At 44.1% G+C, this 25,223-nt stretch overlaps 3 protein-coding genes across 4 annotated transcripts in view; all 3 read right to left on the reverse strand.

Annotated features, from left to right (window-relative positions):
- The window catches only part of LOC142198271 (cytochrome P450 2K1-like), a 38,507-nt gene extending 19,546 nt beyond the window's left edge, over positions 1-18,961 (reverse strand). The window contains exon 1 of the mRNA XM_075269230.1: positions 18,942-18,961. The gene's annotated coding sequence lies outside the window, so the exon portion shown is untranslated. The remainder of the gene's footprint in view (positions 1-18,941) is intronic.
- The window catches only part of LOC142198270 (cytochrome P450 2K1-like), a 70,840-nt gene that overhangs the window by 32,814 nt on the left and 12,803 nt on the right, over positions 1-25,223 (reverse strand). The window lies entirely within an intron of this gene.
- LOC142198273 (cytochrome P450 2K1-like) lies at positions 3,855-22,308 on the reverse strand. 2 transcript variants are annotated; one of them, XM_075269231.1, is made up of 10 exons: positions 22,073-22,308; positions 15,177-15,373; positions 14,799-14,961; positions 12,511-12,660; positions 10,510-10,670; positions 9,819-9,995; positions 9,548-9,689; positions 8,502-8,686; positions 6,872-7,013; positions 3,855-5,933 (listed from the first exon to the last, which is right to left on the reverse strand). In XM_075269231.1, exons 2-10 carry the CDS (start codon positions 15,354-15,356, stop codon positions 5,755-5,757), a joined length of 1,479 nt encoding a protein of 492 aa, XP_075125332.1. In that variant the 5' UTR covers positions 15,357-15,373; positions 22,073-22,308; the 3' UTR covers positions 3,855-5,754. The 2 variants fall into 2 exon arrangements, with proteins under 2 accessions (XP_075125332.1, XP_075125333.1); XM_075269232.1 differs by having other exon boundaries at positions 22,068-22,308.

Raw genomic sequence — 25,223 nt, forward strand, 5'->3', positions numbered from 1 at the left:
CTACAAAACTGGTTATTAACCCCTTCCTGACACGGCGGATGTCAGATATTTAAATATGTCAGTCGCTCAGCTCCTGGGTCTCTGCTGTATTACACTGATCACTGTACTGCACTGATCGCGGGTATTAACCTCCATGGCGCCTCGGTCAAAGCTGAGATATGATTGGTTGAAAACAGTCGGGATTGGGGTATTTATATCATAAATATTATACAGCCATACAGAAATATCCTAATCCGTGTTTTCAACCAGTGATATCTCAGGAAATAATACAGATAGGACTGCACCCACCCCAGGTATAACTGTTTAAAGTGACCATCCCCCCCTTCATTTTCTGTACATGTTACCCAGCCCCCTACTCTATACACAGTAACATTCTGTAAGAGGCGGAAACAGCTCTCAATACAGACGCCAGGCACAAAGTGAAAAAATGCAGGATTTCACAGAAAGGAGACAAAATCTTTTAATAAAGTATATTACCAAATTTATTAATGACAATTACTGCCAGAAAATAAAAACTTGTCCGAAACTTTACTCTTTAAATTAACCCTTTCAGATACATATACATTTAATTACTTTGATAATCATCATTTAATCAAATAACTTCTCAGATGGCTTCAGAATGTGACTTTGAACATCACAGAATGGGAAGTTAATAAACATATCGGTGTCTCCTGTCAGTATAGACCATTATGCGCTGTCCAGATTTCCGGGTTAGTTTTGTCTATTTTGTGCACCTTCTAAGATTACCGATATCTTAGCATTAAACTTGCTAAGAAAAGTCTTGCTGGTTTTGAATAGATAAAGGGAGTAGGCACAATACAGTCCATACAGCAGTACAGCAAAGAGCATATACCCCTACCATAATGGAAGGTAGGGGTATAGCAAAATAGGGTAAAGCAAAGTAGAGCTATAGGTGGTACTGCAGTATAACACAAAGTAGCAACAAGAATGTGTGTGCCAGTTTTTATGACAGTGCTAAACTGCACTAAACATGGCACAATATGGGCATGGAGGTACAGCAGATATAGACAATACAACTGTGGGCACAAAACACAATACAGCTGGAACTTCTCAGATTCATTTTTTGTTTGGGTTTGGCAGCTCAGGTTTCCAGCTCATTTCGGGGTAAACAAGTTCAGTATGAACCACAACTTAAATTGGTATTAAAACATAGTGTACAACACTGTCAGGGCTCCTAGGAATCTATCTATAAAACATAGTGTAGTATATAGAGATGAGCGAACACTAAAATGTTCGAGGTTCGAAATTCGATTCGAACAGCCGCTCACTGTTCGAGTGTTCGAATGGGTTTCGAACCCCATTATAGTCTATGGGGAACATAAACTCGTTAAGGGGGAAACCCAAATTCGTGTCTGGAGGGTCACCAAGTCCACTATGACACCCCAGGAAATGATACCAACACCCTGGAATGACACTGGGACAGCAGGGGAAGCATGTCTGGGGGCATAAAAGTCACTTTATTTCATGGAAATCCCTGTCAGTTTGCGATTTTCGCAAGCTAACTTTTCCCCATAGAAATGCATTGGCCAGTGCTGATTGGCCAGAGTACGGAATTCGGCCAATCAGCGCTGGCTCTGCTGGAGGAGGCGGAGTCTAAGATCGCTCCACACCAGTCTCCATTCAGGTCCGACCTTAGACTCCGCCTCCTCCGGCAGAGCCAGCGCTGATTGGCCGAAGGCTGGCCAATGCATTCCTATGCGAATGCAGACTTAGCAGTGCTGAGTCAGTTTTGCTCAACTACACATCTGATGCACACTCGGCACTGCTACATCAGATGTAGCAATCTGATGTAGCAGAGCCGAGGGTGCACTAGAACCCCTGTGCAAACTCAGTTCACGCTAATAGAATGCATTGGCCAGCGCTGATTGGCCAATGCATTCTATTAGCCCGATGAAGTAGAGCTGAATGTGTGTGCTAAGCACACACATTCAGCACTGCTTCATCAAGCCAATACAATGCATTAGCCAGTGCTGATTGGCCAGAGTACGGAATTCGGCCAATCAGCGCTGGCTCTGCTGGAGGAGGCGGAGTCTAAGGTCGGACCTGAATGGAGACTGGTGTGGAGCGATCTTAGACTCCGCCTCCTCCAGCAGAGCCAGCGCTGATTGGCCGAATTCCGTACTCTGGCCAATCAGCACTGGCTAATGCATTGTATTGGCGTGATGAAGCAGTGCTGAATGTGTGTGCTTAGCACACACATTCAGCTCTACTTCATCGGGCTAATAGAATGCATTGGCCAGCGCTGATTGGCCGAATTCCGTACTCTGGCCAATCAGTGCTGGCCAATGCATTCTATTAGCTTGATGAAGCAGAGTGTGCACAAGGGTTCAAGCGCACCCTCGGCTCTGATGTAGCAGAGCCGAGGCTGCACAAGGGTTCAAGCGCACCCTCGGCTCTGATGTAGGAGAGCCGAGGGTGCACTTGAACCCTTGTGCAGCCTCGGCTCTGCTACATCAGAGCCGAGGGTGCGCTTGAACCCTTGTGCACACTCTGCTTCATCAAGCTAATAGAATGCATTGGCCAGCGCTGATTGGCCAATGTATTCTATTAGCCTGATGAAGTAGAGCTGAATGTGTGTGCTAAGCACACACATTCAGCTCTACTTCATCGGGCTAATAGAATGCATTGGCCAGCGCTGATTGGCCAGAGTACGGAACTCGACCAATCAGCGCTGGCTCTGCTGGAGGAGGCGGAGTCTAAGATCGCTCCACACCAGTCTCCATTCAGGTCCGACCTTAGACTCCGCCTCCTCCAGCAGAGCCAGCGCTGATTGGCCGAATTCCGTACTCTGGCCAATCAGCACTGGCTAATGCATTGTATTGGCGTGATGAAGCAGTGCTGAATGTGTGTGCTTAGCACACACATTCAGCTCTACTTCATCGGGCTAATAGAATGCATTGGCCAATCAGCGCTGGCCAATGCATTCTATTAGCGTGAACTGAGTTTGCACAGGGGTTCTAGTGCACCCTCGGCTCTGCTACATCAGATTGCTACATCTGATGTAGCAGTGCCGAGTGTGCATCAGATGTGTAGTTGAGCAAAACTGACTCAGCACTGCTAAGTCTCTGCATTCGCATAGGAATGCATTGGCCAGCCTTCGGCCAATCAGCGCTGGCTCTGCCGGAGGAGGCGGAGTCTAAGGTCGGACCTGAATGGAGACTGGTGTGGAGCGATCTTAGACTCCGCCTCCTCCAGCAGAGCCAGCGCTGATTGGTCGAGTTCCGTACTCTGGCCAATCAGCGCTGGCCAATGCATTCTATTAGCCCGATGAAGTAGAGCTGAATGTGTGTGCTTAGCACACACATTCAGCTCTACTTCATCAGGCTAATAGAATACATTGGCCAATCAGCGCTGGCCAATGCATTCTATTAGCTTGATGAAGCAGAGTGTGCACAAGGGTTCAAGCGCACCCTCGGCTCTGATGTAGCAGAGCTGAGGGTGCACAAGGGTTCAAGTGCACCCTCGGCTCTCCTACATCAGAGCCGAGGGTGCGCTTGAACCCTTGTGCAGCCTCGGCTCTGCTACATCAGAGCCGAGGGTGCGCTTGAACCCTTGTGCACACTCTGCTTCATCAAGCTAATAGAATGCATTGGCCAGCACTGATTGGCCAGAGTACGGAATTCGGCCAATCAGCGCTGGCCAATGCATCCCTATGGGAAAAAGTTTATCTCACAAAAATCACAATTACACACCCGATAGAGCCCCAAAAAGTTATTTTTAATAACATTCCCCCCTAAATAAAGGTTATCCCTAGCTATCCCTGCCTGTACAGCTATCCCTGTCTCATAGTCACAAAGTTCACATTCTCATATGACCCGGATTTGAAATCCACTATTCGTCTAAAATGGAGGTCACCTGATTTCGGCAGCCAATGACTTTTTCCAATTTTTTTCAATGCCCCCAGTGTCGTAGTTCCTGTCCCACCTCCCCTGCGCTGTTATTGGTGCAAAAAAGGCGCCAGGGAAGGTGGGAGGGGAATCGAATTTTGGCGCACTTTACCACGTGGTGTTCGATTCGATTCGAACATGGCGAACACCCTGATATCCGATCGAACATGTGTTCGATAGAACACTGTTCGCTCATCTCTAGTAGTATACTGTCAGGACTCCTAGGAACCTATCTATAAAACATAGTGTAGAATACTGTCAGGGCTCCTAGGAACCTATCTATAAAACATAGTGTAGAATACTCTTAGGGTTCCTAGGAACCTATCTATAAAACATAGTGTAGAACACTGTCAGGGCTCCTAGGAACCTATCTATAAAACATAGTGTAGTACACTGTCAGGACTCCTAGGAACCTATCTATAAAACATAGTGTAGAATACTCTTAGGGTTCCTAGGAACCTATCTATAAAACATAGTGTATAATACTCTTAGGGCTCCTAGGAACCTATCTATAAAACATAGTGTATAACACTGTCAGGACTCCTAGGAATCTAATCTATCAAATAAGCTTTATTAGCATGTCCAAATAGATATTTGGCATTGCCTAAGCTAGTAAAGTGGGGGGTGGGGAGAGTTGGGGGGAGAGTGGTGGGTATGGGGGGGTGGGTGGTTTGGGGTATAACAGTCCGTGGGGTCTCATCTTCCTCTTAGTTGGTGACAGCTGTATGGGGGGGGGTGAGATGGGCGATTTAGGGTATAACAGTCCTTGGGGTCTTTTGGGTTGTGGTATAAAACATAGTGTAGAACACTGTCAGGGCACCTAGGAACCTATCTATAAAACATAGTGTAGAACACTGTCAGGGCTCCTAGGAACCTATCTATAAAACATAGTGTAGAATACTGTCAGGGCACCTAGGAACCTATCTATAAAACATAGTGTAGAACACTGTCAGGGCTCCTAGGAACCTATCTATAAAACATAGTGTAGAACACTGTCAGGGCTTCTAGGAACCTATCTATAAAACATAGTGTAGAATACTCTTAGGGCTCCTAGGAACCTATCTATAAAACATAGTGTATAATACTGTCAGGGCTCCTAGGAACCTATCTATAAAACATAGTGTAGAACACTGTCAGGGCTCCTAGGAACCTATCTATAAAACATAGTGTAGAACACTGTCAGGGCTCCTAGGAACCTATCTATAAAACATAGTGTAGAATACTCTTAGGGCTCCTAGGAACCTATCTATAAAACATAGTGTAGAATACTCTTAGGGCTCCTAGGATCCATCACGGAAATGCTCATGTCTGTGTTTATTTTATACACACATTGCAGTTATATTGCAGAAAGTAATGGTTTCGTATAAAAATTAGCCTGTTCTGATGACTTGTAAGTGCTACAGGGGCTTATTGTTATTTGGGAGACACATTTGTGGCTGTCAGACACTTGAAAAGTGATGAAGAATTGTTTTGTTTTTAAAAAGTTGTGAAATCAAAATAGTTTTTTTTTTTTAATCCAAGACTGTGGTAATAGCGCCAATATTGTGTGATGGTAGATCAGGCCACAGGACATTTTTGCTTGAGTGGAAGGTGGTGGTGGGCTCTAGGCTAGACTGTATTGGGGGAACACACAAAAAAACCTCCTAAAATACCTGAGATTTTTTTCTTTTTTTACATTAGCGCAGGATGCACTACTAGGACCACGGCCACCTCTATTATTGTACTGTACTACAGTGTGAGACATATCTAGACTGAAGCAGAGCGGAAAACTGTCCTGTGGTCAGATGAAACAAAATTTGAAATTGGAACGAGTAATGGAAACCATGGACTCCAGAGGTCTCATAGATTATACACGGGGTAAAGCACAGATCTTATGGGGCATTGGTGAAGCTGTTAATCCAATAACAGGGGTGAGATCTAATGTCTCCCCAGGAGGAGCCTGGAACGTGAAGTTCTGCAGTAGTCTTGTGAAGAACAGGAACAGCTCCATTTTGGCCAAGTTTTCTCCGGCACAACTTCTCTTACCTACAGCAATGAAACATTGGATAAATAATATAAAGTTTAGATACTTTTATGGGAACATCTTACTTCCAATATAGGTGCACATTGGTCAGTCTAGTGATAAAAAATTTTTTTCAAAATTTCATGATCTTGTAAAACTGGAAAACAGACACAGCCGTCCTCTCAGCCCAGTTTGTCCAGCCTCTCATTACAAGCCAGACCTTCCATCTCATTTAATAATCTGGTTTTCTGTCTTTGAACCCTACCTTGTTCTCCGATGAACCCAAAAATTGATGGTCTTAAAGGGAGTGTATCAGCAGACCCCAGAATATCAACGCAACTCTGCAGATAGATAGGTTACAGTCACCTGAATCAATCCATTATTTCCCATTGTGAATATGTGTCCCCCATTGTCAAGATATCACCAATTTTGACAATGTGGAACTGAGCAATTCGGAGCAATGAGGGCGTTGCCATTTCTTCAAAGATGTAACTGGCAATGTTGTTGTTCTACAAAGCTCAGTCACATATATGGACAAAAATTATGATATCTTGGCATCAATTCATAGGGGGGAAGGTTAGGGTCACCTGAATCAATCTTTCTGCGCGATAAGGTTGATATATGAGATTCTGGTGACAGTCTCCCTTTAAAGGAGATTCATAGATGGGTAACACTAAATTGGGATCCTGTGTTTTTAACTCACTGTCTCTTTCAGTGTCCTTATTATTATATTGGCACAACACAGTGATGGGGTCAAAGTCTCATTCCTTTGCTGACACTCAGACTGTTGGTCGCATGTCTGACTCTTCTCTAATCTATGTGAAAGCAGATGGAGTAGAGCAGAGTCAAAGTCACAGAAACTCTAAACACCAGCAGACAAGGCTGAACTGGTAATCTCCCCACGTAACCCCTTGGAGCGTTGTCAGATTTGCTGTACAAGACTCCTGATAGAATTACTCACCCATTGAGAATGGTATGAACACTTCTTTCTTTACAAAATTTCCACTGGAATCCAGAAAGTGTTCCGGATAAAACTCGTCCGCTTTTTTGAAATTATCCTTGTCAAAGTGTACGGAGGTCAGCAGCGGGATCACATGGGTGCCCTGGAGGATTCAACATTGGCAAAGATCATATTAACAATAGGACTTAAGGAGAACATGGCAGGGTGATTTAGGGCATTAAACCAGCCATGGGTCCTTGTGGGCTGTGGGTTTGGGGTCTCAAATCGCCCCGTTATAACAATCCATGTGCATATTGGATTAAAAAAAGTCACAAACATCCAAATAACAGCTAACAGTCCTGAAATACATCCAAATATTTTTAGGTTTATAAATTGCACATGGAAGGACCTATACAGAAACTTTAGCGGTGCTCATCCTCAATAGGCGACAGTACGGCAAAGCAGTAATGCATAGTATCACTGCTAAAAAACACAAAAAACAAACAAACCCATATACTTACCCAGAAAAGTCCAAAGAGTCTCATCAGACTATGTGGTGATCCCAGTGCCTGAACTGTTCTTCAATGAAGTCAGAGATGTCCACCCTTGTTTCACTGCGCATGCGCCTGAGGTCCTGGACTTGAGCACTGAAGCCGAGATGTACTTCATTTGCTTCGCTGAAGAACTGCACCAGCACAGGAAGTATAGCCAGGGGTGAACCTACCCCTTACGCCGCCCGAGGCGAACTACGGAAAGCCGCCCCCCCTCCCCCCCAGGAGGAGGGGGCAGAGCAGAGGGGGCGTGGCTGAGCAAAGGGGGCGGGGCTTAGTGCAGTTCACAGGCAGAGAGCAGGCACGGAGAGGACCTGCTCTCTGCCTGAGCGTGAGGGGAGGCTGCCGGAGCAGCGCTGCTCCAGTGGCCTCCCCAAACCACCGCTCGGTGCTAAGCCAGTCCAGGACAGCTTGTCCTGGACTGGCTTAGGTAATCAGAAATGCCGCCCTCCCTGGGGCCCTGACATAGCGCCGCCTGAAGCGGTCGCTTCAGGTCGCCTCATGGGAGGTGCGGCGCTGAGTACAGCCCATAGGAGAGTATAAAGCTTTTATGTTTTTTAATGCGGCCATGGACTGCGTAATAACAGGGCAATTTGAAACACCAAAGCCCAGTCCTTATGGACCCATGGGTGGTTTAGTGTCCCAAATTGCCTTTACAGGTTCCCTGTAACCTTAGTGATGAATTTGATGAATTATCCTCAGAATTCTGTTTAGAGCCTTTGACAGTAAAAAAAGGAAAGAGGAGTTCTGCACGCAGCACCATTCTTTCCCTCAACAAGAGCAACCAAATTCCTCAGAACATCAAAGGGTCTATCAGAACCAGTAGTATACATCGTACGATAGATCTGACTATGTTATACATGGAAACCATAAAGCAAATATCAACATAGTCCTACAAGAAGGCAATGCATAAATATCTTGAAATCGTGTTCAAGAAAATGTGAAGTGAAAAAACTGCAACGAGCGGTTACATTTTTTCCGGGAAGGACATCTATTTACCTTTAAGTTCGTACAACTGGTAACAATCTATTTACGGACATTGCTACTTGCTATTGTACCTTAGATAAACGAATAAGCCTCCACATTTCCTTTTTACCTACCTTTGGTAAAAGATATCCCCTAAAATTCACATCTTGAGTGGTAGCATGGGGCAGGCTAGTTGGAGCAATGTTTCCAAATCGTTGAATCTCATGGATGACGGCGTCAGTATACGGCAACTCTTTCCGATGAGTCGCTTGAGGCTCAGCCGACCCAATAACTTTCTCAATCTCATTTTGGACCTTTTCTATTTTCAAAACAAATTCGATAAATAGAAGAATGAAAAATATTGTTTAAAGAGAGATTTCTTGGGCAAAATTTTTTTGCCAGTCACAAATTGATTTTTTTCCCATAGAAAAACATTGAGATGACCCTCTCAAGATTCGTTTTGTGTTCAGATTTGGCATCTTGACTGTCTGATTTTTTTTTTTAGGGTCAAACAAGTTTGTTACTAAGCACAACTTAAATTGGCTTATGACATAGTGTGGAATACTCTTAGGGCTCCTAGGAACCTATCTATAAGACATTGTGTAGAATACTGTCAGGGCTCCTAGGAACCTATCTATAAGACATAGTGTAGAATACTGTCAGGACTCCTAGGAACCTATCTATAAAACATAGTGTAGAATACTATCAGGGCTCCTAGGAACCTATCTATAAAACATAGTGCAGAATACTGTCAGGGCTCCTAGGAACCTATCTATAAAACATAGTGTAGAATACTGTCAGGGCTCCTAGGAACCTATCTATAAAACATAGTGTAGAACACTGTCAGGGCTCCTAGGAACCTATCTATAAAACATAGTGTAGAACACTATCAGGACTCCTAGGAACCTATCTATAAAACATAGTGTAGAATACTATCAGGACTCCTAGGAACCTATCTATAAAACATAGTGTAGAATACTATCAGGACTCCTAGGAACTTATCTATAAAACATGGTGTAGAATACTCTTGTGGCTTCTTGGAACCTTAATATCCAATAATCAGATCTGTAAGGCAAACATAGCTGAAATTATGTCATAGTGGAAGTGGAAATGAGTCATGACGTTCTAGTCATCGCTCAACAGGATGAGACATTCACACACATACGGTTTCGTCTCTTACTTTGGATTTCAGGATATTTCATCATCAGTAGAAGACCCCATCTCAGGGTGGTTGAGGTTGTCTCCATCCCGGCCTCAAAAAGGTCATTAACAAGCATGATTAGGTTTTCATTGGTGAAGTATAGTTCAGGATTTGGCTTTTCCTAAAATATAAAATATATCACATGCAAAGAAGAAGCTAGACCCCTGAAGGTAATGTGGTAAGTTCACCTGCAGTCCTATGTAATGACAAATAACACATTGCAATGTAACCATGTTTTAGTGTTTGTTACCTCTTGTTGTTTGACCAGGAATGCGTCAATAAGATTCCTCTGGTCATTGACATCCAGTTCTCTCTTCTGGTTGGTGAAGGTCTCTCGAATAAACGCATGCATCTCCTCTACATTCTTATTCATTGTGTTTTTGACTGAAGTAAACCATTTCATTAGAGTTGGATATGTATTATACAACTGCAGGAGAAAAATATCATGTATGGATGTAGGAGGTGAAGCAACTTTCTATTATACTTTTATTTTTACTTCTAAAAATTCACATCTACCCTGCACCTATCATACATTTTTTACAATATACATGAATCTAGGCTAGGGGAGAAAACATAGTCTATTACCACATAGTGGTCAAGTGTAGATGGCTACACAGGGCACCTCCAGGTGACTGGCTCAGTGTCTCTTGTTTCTTTTTAATGATTTGCACCTGTACTTAACCAAATTCAAGAAAAGGTAAGAGCGGACACATGTGTACTTTACCGTCTTAGGAGGTGCAGCCTGACTATGTCTTTTGCCAAGTTCCCTTACTGGCCTACACTGGGCTTGGCTTACTCCGCAACTACTAAAGAAGACCCTTCACCACCTCCACCAACTCCAACACTTTTCCTCCTTCAATACAATAGTCTCTCCTCCAATAATGCAGGCTATAATTTCCTGTAAGACCCCTTTATATATAATATGGAATGGAGCTGCTCACAACGGCCATTGTTCCTCCAGATATTCCTGTATTTTCATTAATAATTTTTAATAACTTCACAAGTGTGGGGTCTTCATAGTCAAAGCGTTTACTCAGTAGGACGGAGATGATGATGTTGGCTACGGCAGCATTTATTATCAATATGTTATTAAAGGGCTCTCCTGGAAATACAAAAGATAGAGACATCAAGACGTCATAGAGACATCAATTAACATGTAGCTAAATTTTTGGAGGACTTTTCAGGTTAAGCTTGTAAAGTTGGCACAGACTCTGTAGACATTTCAAGACAACAGGCAGACCAATGGGTGCTATAAACAACATTTCTTCTTCAATACAGAGAGATATTGGAGAAGAAATGTCAGAGACCGACCGTAACAGAGACTGACCGTAATAGAGACTGACTGTAATAGAGACCAACAATAACAGAGACCGGCTATAACAGAGACCGACCGTAATAGAGACCAACAATAACAGAGACCGGCTATAACAGAGACCGACCGTAACAGAGACCGACCGTAACAGAGACCGACCGTAACAAAGACCGACCGTAACAAAGACCGAACATAACAGAGACCAACCATGACAGAGACCAACCATAACAAAGACCAACCATAACAAAGACCGAACATAACAGAGACCGACCATAACAGAGATCGACCATAACAGACATCGACCATAACAGAGATCGACCATAACAGAGATCGACCATAACAGACATCGACCATAACAGAGATCGACCATAACAGAGATCGACCATAACAGAGATCGACCATAACAGAGACCGACCATAACAGAGACCGACCATAACAGAGACCGACCATAACAGAGACCGACCATAACAGAGACCGACCATAACAGAGACCGACCATAACAGAGATCGACCATAACAGAGATCGACCATAACAGAGATCGACCATAACAGAGATCGACCATAACAGAGACCGACCATAACAAAGATCAACCATAACAGAGACCAACCCTAACAGAGACCGACCATAACAGACATCGACCATAACAGACATCGACCATAACAGAGATCGACCATAACAGAGATCGACCATAACAGAGATCGACCATAACAGAGACCGACCATAACAAAGATCAACCCTAACAGAGACCGACCATAACAGACATCGACCACAACAGACATCGACCATAACAGAGATCGACCATAACAGAGATCGACCATAACAGAGATCGGAACAACTTAAAGACATATGAGAAAGTAAACACAGCCCTTGTAAATGTGCTTTTTTTATATATATATAGTGCTTTGAAAAATACTCTCATTGGGTGCTCAAGACTTCATAACCTCCCGGTCCAGGCAATGCATACGGAAAAACAAAACATGGGAAGTCGGCACTCCAAATGGTATCCAAGATTAAAACATTTCTTTAATGTCCATTATTAAAATATTTTTGACATAAACAGAAGACCAGTGCAAAAACTTGAAAATAGGCCAAGGTCAAGGCCCTGAAACGCGTAGGCAACTAACGCTGGTTCATCTATGCCTTAGCACGTCTATTTTTCATCATGCTGTAAGTGTTTTTCAAATTTTCAAGTTTTTGCACTGGTCTTCTGTTTATGTCAAAAATGTTTTAATAATGGACATTAAAGAAATGTTTTAATCTTGGATACCATTTGGAGTGCCGACTTCCCAGGTTTTGTTTTTCCATAACAGAGATCGACCATAACAGAAATTGACCGTAACAGAGACCGACCATAGCAGCGACCAACCATAACAGGTCCATGAATTATAACAGAGGACAACTGGGATTTATGCATTTTTGGGTACTAAAGAGTTTTCCTTTTTATATACAGTATGTATGCAATGATAACTGTAGAGGTGAACAAGTAATGTCAGAAGTAAGGATGACCTTCTTGGACTTTAGGCCTTAAAAACCATCTGTTCTGGTGGGTCCTGTGCACCCAGTCCTACTATTATAGGAATTGTAATTATTCATCATAAAGCAGCAAAGTATAATGGAACCCTTCACCAACCTTTGTAAGATCTGAACTTCTGTACCAAAAAATCACTTTCTTCAGAAATCTTGTTTTCAATGGTTTTCTTCCCCATTCCAAAATCTCGAAGTGTTGACAGGGTAAACCGTCTCATTACTTTCCAGTTTTCACCAGTAGAAAAAGCAACTCCTGAGGATTTAAAATGATGTGGGAAAAATAATAAGACGTACAAGATGGCGACCAATATTTCTGGATTATTTAGCGCGCAGTGTCAAAAGTTCTCCTAGTGCATATTGCACGTTTTAGAAGAAGGTCACACTAGTTACAGTACTTGGGATGCGGGAGTTTCTAAATCTTAGACCCCGCGGACCCATCTATTGTAGGATTATAAATTTTCCATCAACAATTTTACTTGGGGTCATCCTAGGTAAGGATTTGGAATGTGACGATTTTTGCAGAACCTGGGCAGGATAGTGAGGTTATTTTTGTATATTATGGGAAGAAAGTCACTGTAACAAGAACTTAAGATACTGGAAACCAATGAGTGACAATTAAAAAAAAAAAAAAATTAAAACATAGAGCAGACATACAGTATACTCATGAGTTAGTCTGTACAGTCTTGTCTTCTCCAAACCTGCTAGAGAAGCAGATGACCTCTCACATAGTCTAATCTCTGGCTGGTATTGTATCTACTTTAATCTCTATCACTTGTTCATTTTAATTCTGATATTGGTAACTAGATTAAGGGGGTATTCCCATCTCAAGGATCATATTCAGAATTGTAGCTTAAAGGGGTTCTCTGGGCAAAAAAAATAAAATAAAATCCAAAAGGTCAGTTAGTGCTAGTAACAGGTTAATAAGTGAACCCTAATACCTTTAGCAGTGTGATTTCTGGTTTTCTCTGTGAGCTCCTGGCATCTTCTGCATTTGTTTACTCGGTGTAGCTTCCTCTTCTGTTTTCCTCTAACTACCATAACTCCTTCTCTCTCAGTCATTCCCACTCCATCACACCCCTCCCTGTTTCTGTTTCTCTAGCTATCCTGCCTACTACTAGCTCTTCCCAACTAGAGATGAGTGAGTAGTATTCGATCGAATACCTCCCCACCATAGGTATGCGTGTAAGTGGCTGAACACCAAGGGGTTAACGCATGAAATATTCTATGTGCTTAACCCCCTGGTGTTCGGCCGCTTACACGTATACCTATGGCGGGGATGTATTAGATTGAGTACTACTCACTCATCTCTATTCCCAGCTAACTAACTCAACCCACCCCATCATACTTACTTGTCTTCCTACTTACCTCTTCTATTGCGCAAGCACTGACAGACATTTATAAGAGGAGGAACCCCCCTGAGAAGGAAGTGATGTTCTGTGCCCAAAAGATCCGGAGAGAAAGACAGGTAAGTACGATGGAGTGGGGGTTAGTATAGGAGACGTTCCGGGGCTGAAAATGTGCCCGGGGTGGTCACATGACTGCCCTGGCAATGTAGGTAAATATTTATTTTTGTAAATTAAGTAACCCCCCCAGCTCACATCTGCATTTGGAATTCCATTCAGAGAGTCCATTTGGGAAACCTCAGAACAGAAACCTATACACAATAAAAAGTGGTTAGCTAAGAAACCACACAGAACCCATAGTTTATAATGGGGTCCATGTGGTTTCCGCTTGGTGCCCGCATGAATCCTGTGGAAAGAAAAGTACTTTCCTCTCCGCATGTTTTGAATGCAGATGTGAACTGGGAGCCTAAGATAGAAAGTAGATGGGGGTGGAGGGGAGGGAGCGAGTATTTAGCTTAGTGTAGAAAGATCATTTTATCCTGGACAACACCTTTAATAAAGTTTCTTGATCAATAATCCGTGTATGTAAATCCAGAGATACCTGTGCAGTTTACAACAAGCACCAGCATGCTGCTGGACTGATCTGAAAACCAGGAAGTGAAGGAGAGAGGAGACAGGAGGGCAGGTGAAATCCTGAGATAAGAAAACTCCTTTGGCCTCATGTGGCGTCCCGCTGCAAAAAAGTACTGCGGGGAAACTCAAAGCGGCAACGCACCACTGTTCTTCCCACACGGTTTGCACAGAAAGCTTGCAGAGGTTTTCAATGGGGTCTTTCTGCTTCAATTATACCTATGGGGAAACTGCCGTCATTTCTGTAGATAGAATTGACATGTTGCAATTTCCAAACCCGCAGCGGTTTTGCAAATTGCCAAGTGTCCACACCACAAATTTTCCCACAAAGTGGGGATGGGATTTCCACTTTGATGTGACTGTATGCCACATAGTGTCCCGGCCTTAATCCATTCAGTGCTAAGCATACAATCCTTACCGTGTCCTTTTACTATATCATCAAAGAGTGGCACTCCTGGTCTTCCCGAAAATTCATCTGCATGATTGACAAGGGCGTCTTTTATTGCCTCGTAGCTGCACAATATAACAACTTTTTCTAGTCCCAACTGTATTGTGTACACTGGTCCGTACTGCTTAGAGAGCTGCAAAAGTGAAGCAGGATATCGATTTGCAAGATAATCTGATCACCTACCAGGTTTAGGAACCCTACTCAGAGCTTAGAGCCATTGTATACATCAGCTCACATCCAGAGGAACTGCAGGTGCCCACAACAATTACCCAAAATGGTCAATCCCTTTAAATATTCACTCTATATACATGCAAGGGGACCGAATCCTTTAGCCATACAGTCTGTTACCTGATGAAGGGTTTGATATGGTCGGTCCAGGTCTAGCATGTGCAGGTTCCCAATGATGGGCAGTGGTCTAGGTCCAGGGGGCAGCTTAGAATGAGCATTTTTCTGTCTATAGAAAAATAAGGCAATAAGAAGGCCTAAAAGGATAGACAGAACCAACACGGTGGGATTTTCGATGATCATGGTGCCAGGAGAGGTCTCTGTGGAAAGACAAATATGAACACAGTTTATCAATGGTATCGAGACATTCTATCCAACAATTTACAAAGTCTATTTCATCGATTAAAAACAGTGCAAGGAGAACACATCACAACCTGGGAAACCCGCGCACTCCATAGACTATAATGGGATCAGGGTTCTGCACGAAACATGCGGAGAGAATAGTCCTGCAAGCAGCACTTTTCTCTCCACATGTTTTGTGCGGAAACCGCATGGACCCCATTATAATCTATGGGTCTGTGGATTTCCCAGGTAACCGCTTTTTAATTTGTATAGGTTTCCCTAGTAGAGATGAGCGAACACTAAAATGTTCGAGGTTCGAAATTCGATTCGAACAGCCGCTCACTGTTCGAGTGTTCGAATGGGTTTCGAACCCCATTATAGTCTATGGGGAACATAAACTCGTTAAGGGGGAAACCCAAATTCGTGTCTGGAGGGTCACCAAGTCCACTATGACACCCCAGGAAATGATACCAACACCCTGGAATGACACTGGGACAGCAGGGGAAGCATGTCTGGGGGCATAAAAGTCACTTTATTTCATGGAAATCCCTGTCAGTTTGCGATTTTCGCAAGCTAACTTTTCCCCATAGAAATGCATTGGCCAGTGCTGATTGGCCAGAGTACGGAACTCGACCAATCAGCGCTGGCTCTGCTGGAGGAGGCGGAGTCTAAGATAGCTCCACACCAGTCTCCATTCAGGTCCGACCTTAGACTCCGCCTCCTCCGGCAGAGCCAGCGCTGATTGGCCGAAGGCTGGCCAATGCATTCCTATGCGAATGCAGACTTAGCAGTGCTGAGTCAGTTTTGCTCAACTACACATCTGATGCACACTCGGCACTGCTACATCAGATGTAGCAATCTGATGTAGCAGAGCCGAGGGTGCACTAGAACCCCTGTGCAAACTCAGTTCACGCTAATAGAATGCATTGGCCAGCGCTGATTGGCCAATGCATTCTATTAGCCCGATGAAGTAGAGCTGAATGTGTGTGCTAAGCACACACATTCAGCACTGCTTCATCAAGCCAATACAATGCATTAGCCAGTGCTGATTGGCCAGAGTACGGAATTCGGCCAATCAGCGCTGGCTCTGCTGGAGGAGGCGGAGTCTAAGATCGCTCCACACCAGTCTCCATTCAGGTCCGACCTTAGACTCCGCCTCCTCCGGCAGAGCCAGCGCTGATTGGCCGAAGGCTGGCCAATGCATTCCTATGCGAATGCAGACTTAGCAGTGCTGAGTCAGTTTTGCTCAACTACACATCTGATGCACACTCGGCACTGCTACAGATGTAGCAGTGCCGAGTGTGCATCAGATGTGTAGTTGAGCAAAACTGACTCAGCACTGCTAAGTCTCTGCATTCGCATAGGAATGCATTGGCCAGCCTTCGGCCAATCAGCGCTGGCTCTGCCGGAGGAGGCGGAGTCTAAGGTCGGACCTGAATGGAGACTGGTGTGGAGCGATCTTAGACTCCGCCTCCTCCAGCAGAGCCAGCGCTGATTGGTCGAGTTCCGTACTCTGGCCAATCAGCGCTGGCCAATGCATTCTATTAGCCCGATGAAGTAGAGCTGAATGTGTGTGCTTAGCACACACATTCAGCTCTACTTCATCAGGCTAATAGAATACATTGGCCAATCAGCGCTGGCCAATGCATTCTATTAGCTTGATGAAGCAGAGTGTGCACAAGGGTTCAAGCGCACCCTCGGCTCTGATGTAGCAGAGCTGAGGGTGCACAAGGGTTCAAGTGCACCCTCGGCTCTCCTACATCAGAGCCGAGTGTGCGCTTGAACCCTTGTGCACACTCTGCTTCATCAAGCTAATAGAATGCATTGGCCAGCACTGATTGGCCAGAGTACGGAATTCGGCCAATCAGCGCTGGCCAATGCATCCCTATGGGAAAAAGTTTATCTCACAAAAATCACAATTACACACCCGATAGAGCCCCAAAAAGTTATTTTTAATAACATTCCCCCCTAAATAAAGGTTATCCCTAGCTATCCCTGCCTGTACAGCTATCCCTGTCTCATAGTCACAAAGTTCACATTCTCATATGACCCGGATTTGAAATCCACTATTCGTCTAAAATGGAGGTCACCTGATTTCGGCAGCCAATGACTTTTTCCAATTTTTTTCAATGCCCCCAGTGTCGTAGTTCCTGTCCCACCTCCCCTGCGCTGTTATTGGTGCAAAAAAGGCGCCAGGGAAGGTGGGAGGGGAATCGAATTTTGGCGCACTTTACCACGTGGTGTTCGATTCGATTCGAACATGGCGAACACCCTGATATCCGATCGAACATGTGTTCGATAGAACACTGTTCGCTCATCTCTATTCCCTAGCAAAAACCTGAATGCATATGTGAATGGGGCCTCAGCTGCTGCAGAACCTCATAATGTACACCTCAGCTGCTGAACCTCATAATGCACACGTCAGCTGCTGCAGAACCTCATAATGCACACGTCAGCTGCTGCAGAACCTCATAATGCACACGTCAGCTGCTGCAGAACATCATAATGCACGCGTCAGCTGCTGCAGAACATTATAATGCACACCTCAGCTGCTGCAGAACATCATAATGCCCACCTCAGCTGCTGCAGAACCTCATAATACACACCTCAGCTGCTGCAGAACCTCATAATACACATCTCAGCTGCTGCAGAACATTATAATGCACACCTCAGCTGCTGCAGAACATCATAATGCCCACGTCAGCTGCTACAGAACATCATAATACACACCTCAGCTGCTGCAGAACCTCATAATGCACACCTCAGCTGCTGCAGAACATAATAATGCACACCTCAGCTGCTGCAGAACCTCATACTACACACCTCAGCTACAACTAGTATCCTGAATGTTGCCCACAATTCTGTCCATATTTTGAAATTGTTGATGGCCTCTCTATGGAGCCTCCTAACAGAACCTCTGCAACAAATGTGAACTCATCCTAAGGGGTCAGTCACATGGTTGTGTGTCAGTCGTATTTGCTGACCGCAATGTGTCTTATATGAATGGGACTGTTTAGCAGAGCCGGAGTTTTTCTGAAGCTTATATAAATTACTACGATGCTGTGAGATCCATTGATATGTATTCCTGGGCCTGATTCTATTTATGTGAAAGGACCCAAAAAGTGGCTGAATACTAAACCCCTCAGCATGGGGCTAGTGCTACTGTATACAAAGATATGGGCTACATGTAATCTAGTAAGGAGAGGCGTGCACAGGGTTAACTCCAGCTCTGAGAGGGCAAGGTGCAAGAGGAGACAGGTCTGTGCAGGACATTGTACGAAATCTTACTGACAAATACAGGGATAGTAGGAGGTAGAGGAGGCTATGGAGCAACCCCTCACTGGGCCCCCAGGGCAAAGGAGACTACATCATTTACTTTACACCTGGTGGCTATTGCATGCTTGCATACTACAGAACCTGAGACACTGACGCAATACAGCACTTACAGGGGGGGTACTATAAAACATAACATCCTGCTTTCAGGGTAGGGTACTTTGTATCTAATCTGTGGCCACTGAGCTTTTGGCAGAGCCCCATACATAATACCTCGCTCCTGAGTCCTCTGCTGCACTGAAAACTAAGGGCTTTTACCATTTCAAACAACGGGGCAGCTTCGAAAAAGAAAGAACTCCCCAAGGAACTGCAGAACATTAGAATTTTTACCAATCTGCAACAAAACTGAACACAAAGTGAAATACACATCTATTACTGAACGAAACCTCCTTTACAAGTGGGGATATCCAGTGAAGCCATCAGTGGTAAATAATGGAGTCCAATGTAACTTCAACACTCCTTATGTACCTTACAAATGTTAAAAATGGCCTTAAAGGGGTTGTCCCATCACAAGGATCCTATCTATACTGCTTGTTAATGTGGATGTAAGACTTTTCCTAAATACATTGCTTCAGCAAAACTGCTTTGTTAGTCCACTATCTTACTTTATTCAATTCTTTGTGGCCACAGCCCTGACTTATCTGCTCAAAAGTCAAGTGATGTATCTGCTGCTCTCAGGGGGGGAGGGAGGAGGGGCTAAGTGCATGGCAGCGAGCCTGTGTTTCTAGCTATTCCTGTGTCTGCACCACGTGATCTAGGTCCCTGCTCTCAGATAGGGGAGAGGAGCTGCTTTCATTTCTGAACTCGTCTTCTGTTTTCCCAGTTATCAGACTAGCTAATCCAATTGTGTTCATTATGGCAGAGACAGGAAGTCTCTGTATGTAACACAGAATGGAGTTGCTCCTGCCTGTACTTCATAGTCCAATATTGTGCATATAGTGTTGTTTGAGGACCTTTGATGACATCACAGGCCCTTCAGCCGCCCCATACGATCACGCTATGTGGTGGGCGGAGCTACACACTAAATTGAGGCGGAGCCAAACAACAGGTTGCATATTAAACCCCACCCACTAAATGACACAAGAAACCAGGAAGAAAGAAGATTTTACAGCAGTGAAGACTGGTGAGTATGCGACATGGGAATACCCCTTTAACCCTACAAGAAGATGAGAATCTACCCTATTTTAATTTTTTGCATTTTTCTTACTCACCACTTACAAAAAGCTATAATGAGGCATTTTTACTGACTCACAGTAAAAAACACGAACGTACACAGATTCATTATTTGCAATCTAAAATAACTGGGCTGGACCAAGTACATAAAAATAACCTGGAGATCTTGACTTTTAGCTCTTCAACTCTCTATTACATCATAGTAGCCATGAATACTATGGTATGAACAAAGACCGAGTATTATAGTCAAGGGAAAAGAGCAGGGACACTATGTACAAACGATATCATTGCCAAATCCCAAAAACGGGAAATCCTCCTTGTTTACACAAAGATGGTGAAACCTTAAGCAATTGCATATTTGTTAACACTTGCCAAATCATTTTTCACGTCCCAAAGAAAGAGGGTACAATGTCTAGCTTATAGTAATTCATTTTCTTAAAGAGAAACTGTCTTATAATCCAATAATTCAGGTGAAAGTAAATAAAACTTTGTAATATAGTTTATTAGAGGAGAATGCTTCTGTCTCCTCTTATCAACTCTATCCTGACTCCTAAACTGCCCAGTTCACTGCTCTAATACATGTTCGCTCAGGGGTGGATTGGCCATGTATATCACTGAGATCATTCCCCGTGGGCCAACTGGAATATGGACTACTGGGTTGGCCCCGCTCTATACCTTCAGAACGAAGGCATCCAGGTTGTACTGAGAATATGTGTAGGACAGCGCTTTCATTCAGACCGCAGAGGTTCGAACCAAAACTGCTATTATACTTTGGGGTCTGAAGACCTCAAAGTATAATATGCTGAGACCCAGGGGAATAAACAGTGTTACTTACCTCTCCTAGGCTCTGGTGAGGATCTCCCAGCCCCTTCTGGTCTTAGAGACGTCATGAATGATGTCAGAGACCGCGGAGGTCTGGTCATGTTGGCATCATGGTCATAATCTTATGTAATTGGGGACGAGGTGGGGAGAACTATTACCTGTGAGGGGCACCAATATCTATGTTAGGGGATGAATAGGACACTATTACCTTTGGGGTGACTGTTACCTGAAGGAGGGAGACACTTTCAGGTACCAATCCCTTCTGGAGAGTACTAGTAGTTTAAGGCCTCCCTGGTCTGCACACTTTGATTTGGACTTTGCTGCAGGGAGACCACCGGGTTGTTACCTCTTGGGATTGCCCGAATGTTGGTGACAGCTGACCAGGCACGTGATGGACTATGTGGCAAAGCACCAAAGGGTCAGTGCTGGCATAGTTTGTACAGAGTGGGTAAACAGGCAAGAGGTCTGGGCTGGCAGCAGAGGTCCAGTGGTCAGGAACAAGTAGTCAGGAGAGAGTAGCAGCAGATAGAGACAAAGTCAGAGACCAAGCTGAAGTCAAGCACCATAAATGATGTGGTACACACCAAGAGTTTGGCTTGAGTCTATTAAGTTAGGAACCTAGTACCTAATGCCAGGGGGTGTCTAGTAAAGCAGACTTTTATTCCTGAAGATTGACAGAAGTAGGAAGAATTACTGGTATGTGTCCTAGCCCTTTAAGTAGAAAAGGGATCACATGAGCGCCGAGCACTAGTATCAGGAATCAGGACTTGGCATCCATGCCTGCTGGGAGCGGTAGTAAGCTGACAGACACAGAAAATCGCACTTTCTCCAATAACATTTCTAACACTAGAAAAATAACCAAATATAACAATCATCCCTTTAATACCCCCTCTGCTTCCACTTCTATGTGATCCATCTACCCCCTCCCCCCCTCACATTCACCAATCCATACTGTTTTAAACTTTTATCCCTTTGGATTTATGTCGTTGCATTTATGTTTTCATCTCCAGACACGTGACCCTAAAAAACACCCCCAAACTTCCAATTCTGGAGCCTCTTTAGATGACTATCCTGTTGATTTCATAAATCCAATTTCTCCAGTAAGTTCTTTGATAAACTCAGAATCCCAGTCTGATGGTTTGACGTGGACCTTCTCTATCCATTGCCTGTAAATAAGTCCTCTTTTAATGGCTGGGTCTCTACAAAGGGAACCAGCACTCCCTTCTTTTCCCCCAAACTGTATTTAGTACCTCCTTTAGTAGACCCCTGATACCGATGTCTACGGATAGGTCGCTCTGTCTTCTACTGATATCAGCTTATCCACATAAAGTAATGAAAAGTTACCTTACCTCTCTGCAACGTCTGTGTATTATCCCATCCAAGACGTTCTTCCTTCTAAGAGATGATCTTTTAACTCCTCCTAGTTTCCTCCTCACTAATGTTGTTGATCCTTGTAGTAATCCAAGAAGACGTTCACGGGTTGCACAGAAGACTCTTCTCACAAATACTACGAGCTGCAGAAATGGTCAGACATAGTGTAAGAGTGTAATAACAAGAACTGAGCTGCCATTATACTGCGCCTTGGGCACCCATCCCAGTCTTGGCTTTCTTCCAGAGAATCCAAGGCCTGTGCAGTTTAACTCATTGTTAACTATTCAACTTGACATTTCATCAAATTCTCATGAATAAAAATATTTCCCGCCATGTTTAAAGTGTCGGCTTTTTTTCCATTGAATATGTATTTCCCCAAATATCCCAGGAATAGTTAAAATCAGTATAAATAGGCCGTCACAGAGGCTTTGACGTGTCTTAGAGAAAACATTGGATGTCATGTGATTTGTTGATGTTCTTATCATGGCTCTACAATGGTTGGCAGCGGTTAAATAGTATCGGGGTTTGGGTGGAGCCCATGCTTTAGGCTTTTGGGACACTGGTTTATACAATATGTTGTATACTATACTATATATATATATATATATATATATAGTGTATTATTATCACTTCTTTACCTCTCTGATTTAGTATTCTGGGACTCTTTTGTTCTGAACATGTTTTCTTAATAGGCCGTTACCAGCTGGAGTTACTCTAGCCGGTAACGGGCCCTATTTACTTACCGATCCTGGCGGGGCTGGGTTCAGTAAGTCACGCCGCGGGGCCCACAAGCACTGTCATTATACTCGGGGGTCTTTTCAGACCCCCAAGTATAATGATCGGGGGCCCCGGAAAGGTAAAGGAACATAATAAAGGTGTTACTTACTTTTCCACACTCCTGGCAGGCTTCGGGCCTAGTTGTATGACGTTCATTATGTCACATGACCGAATCCTGTGTCCTGGGTCATGTGACGTCGCGGACGTCTTTGAAGATGTCCGAGACCACTGAGGACTGCAGCGGAGCAGGAGATAGGTAAGTAACAGTGGTTTTTATGTTGGTATCCCCCCTGGGTCTCTGATTATTATACTCTGGGGTCTGAAAAGAGTATAATAATTGTTCATGGGTGTTCATTATGGGACATAATACTGTGTGCAGGGGCCACTATGGGACATAATACTGTGTGCAGGGGCCACTATGGGACATAATACTGTGTGTAGGGGCCACTATGGGACATAATACTGTGTGCAGGGGCCACAATGGGCATAATAATATGTGCAGGGGCCACATGGTGGCTGAGTGGTTAGCACTGCAGTCTTGCAGCACTGGAGTCCTGGTGTTCAAATCCCACCAAGGGCAAAAATCCATCTGCAAGGAGTTTGTATGTTCTCCCCGTGTTTGCATGGATTTCCATCCCATATTCCAAAAAGACATACTGATAGGGAAAAATGTACATTGTGAGCTCTATGTGGGGCTCACAATCTACATTAAAAAAATATATATATAATATGTGCAGGGACCACTATGGGGCATAGTAGAGCATGCAGGAATGCGGTGGGGGGGGGGGGGCGGTCGGGGTCTTCGGCGTCTGTCATGGGGGGGGCCCCATGTCAAAAGTTCGCCACGGGGCCCCGCCATTCCTAGTTACACCACTGCTCTCATGGGTTAACTCTTCTCACCGATTTTTTTTGCATTCTGCATAATTCCTTTCTCCTCTTCTTTTGCCTCTTTATACTCTGCTCATCTTCTCCCCTCTCTCCTTCTTCTCAGTCTTTCTTTCTTTTTGTGTTTTTCTAAGGCAGGGTTCACACTACCGTTGGATTCGATTTTGAAGCTTTCCATTTAACCCCCCCCCCCTAAAAAAAAAAAAATAATAAAAAAAAAAAAAAAATGTACACCTATCATAATGGACACAAATGGTCAATAACTGATGGCTTGATGGCTATCAGTTACTATCCATTAGAAATCCGTTGCCCATAGACTTAAAAAAATAACGGACTCTTGCCATACGTTTTTTTCTAACGGACAGAAAAGTCCTGCATGTAGGAAAAAAAATGGACATAAGTGTAAACAGACTCAAACGGACACAAGATCAAATACCATTGAAATGAATGGAAATTTTAACAGACTACTGACGATTCAGCTAGTGTCCGTTGCTAAAATCTTGTAATGGTCAATAGCTATGGACAGTGCTGGTGGTCACCGACGGTAGTGTGAACGCGCTCTTATGCATAAGGAATGAACCTTCCAGACAACACTCACACATTATTTATTACTTACACAAGGCGCGTGTACAGATACTGATCTTACAGGAAACACATTTCATTACTGGCCACTTCCCTCATATTGCTAACAGCCTGTACCATCTGACACCACAGCGCTAACTTTTACTCAATCTCGAAAGGGGTCAGTAGTGTCATTCTAAAATCTCTTCCACATTCTGACTTGGATGTATAGTGTGATACGAAGGGGCTTTCCCCCTTCCCCGACCGCATTCCTGCACTCACTTTTATGCCCCATAGTGGCCCCTGTACACAGTATTATGTCCCATAGTGGCCCCTGCACACAGTATTATGTCCCATAGTGGCCCCTGCACACAGTATTATGTCCCATAGTGGCCCCTGCACACAGTATTATGCCCCATAGTGGGCTCTGTATACAGTATTATGTCCCATAGTGGCCCCTGCACACAGTATTATGTCCCATAGTGGCCCCTGTATACAGTATTACACCCCATAGTGGCCCCTGCACACAGTATTATGCCCCATAGTGGGCTCTGTATACAGTATTATGTCCCTTAGTGGCCCCTGCACACAGTATTATGCCCCGTAGTGGCCCCTGTATACAGTATTATGCCCCATAGTGGGCCCTGTATACAATATTATGCCCCATAGTGGGCCCTGTACACAATATTATGTCCCATAGTGGCCCCTGCACACAGTATTATGTCCTATAGTGGCCCTTGCACACAGTATTATGTCCCATAGTGGCCCCTGCACACATTATTCTCCCCCATAGTGGCCTCTGCACACAGTATTATGTCCCATAGTGGCCCCTGCACACAGTATTATGTCCCATAGTGGCCCCTGTACACAGTATTATACCCCATAGTGGGCCCTGTATACAGTATT

Source organism: Leptodactylus fuscus, chromosome 3, assembly GCF_031893055.1.
Source record: "Leptodactylus fuscus isolate aLepFus1 chromosome 3, aLepFus1.hap2, whole genome shotgun sequence".
Lineage (NCBI taxonomy): Eukaryota > Metazoa > Chordata > Amphibia > Anura > Leptodactylidae > Leptodactylus > Leptodactylus fuscus.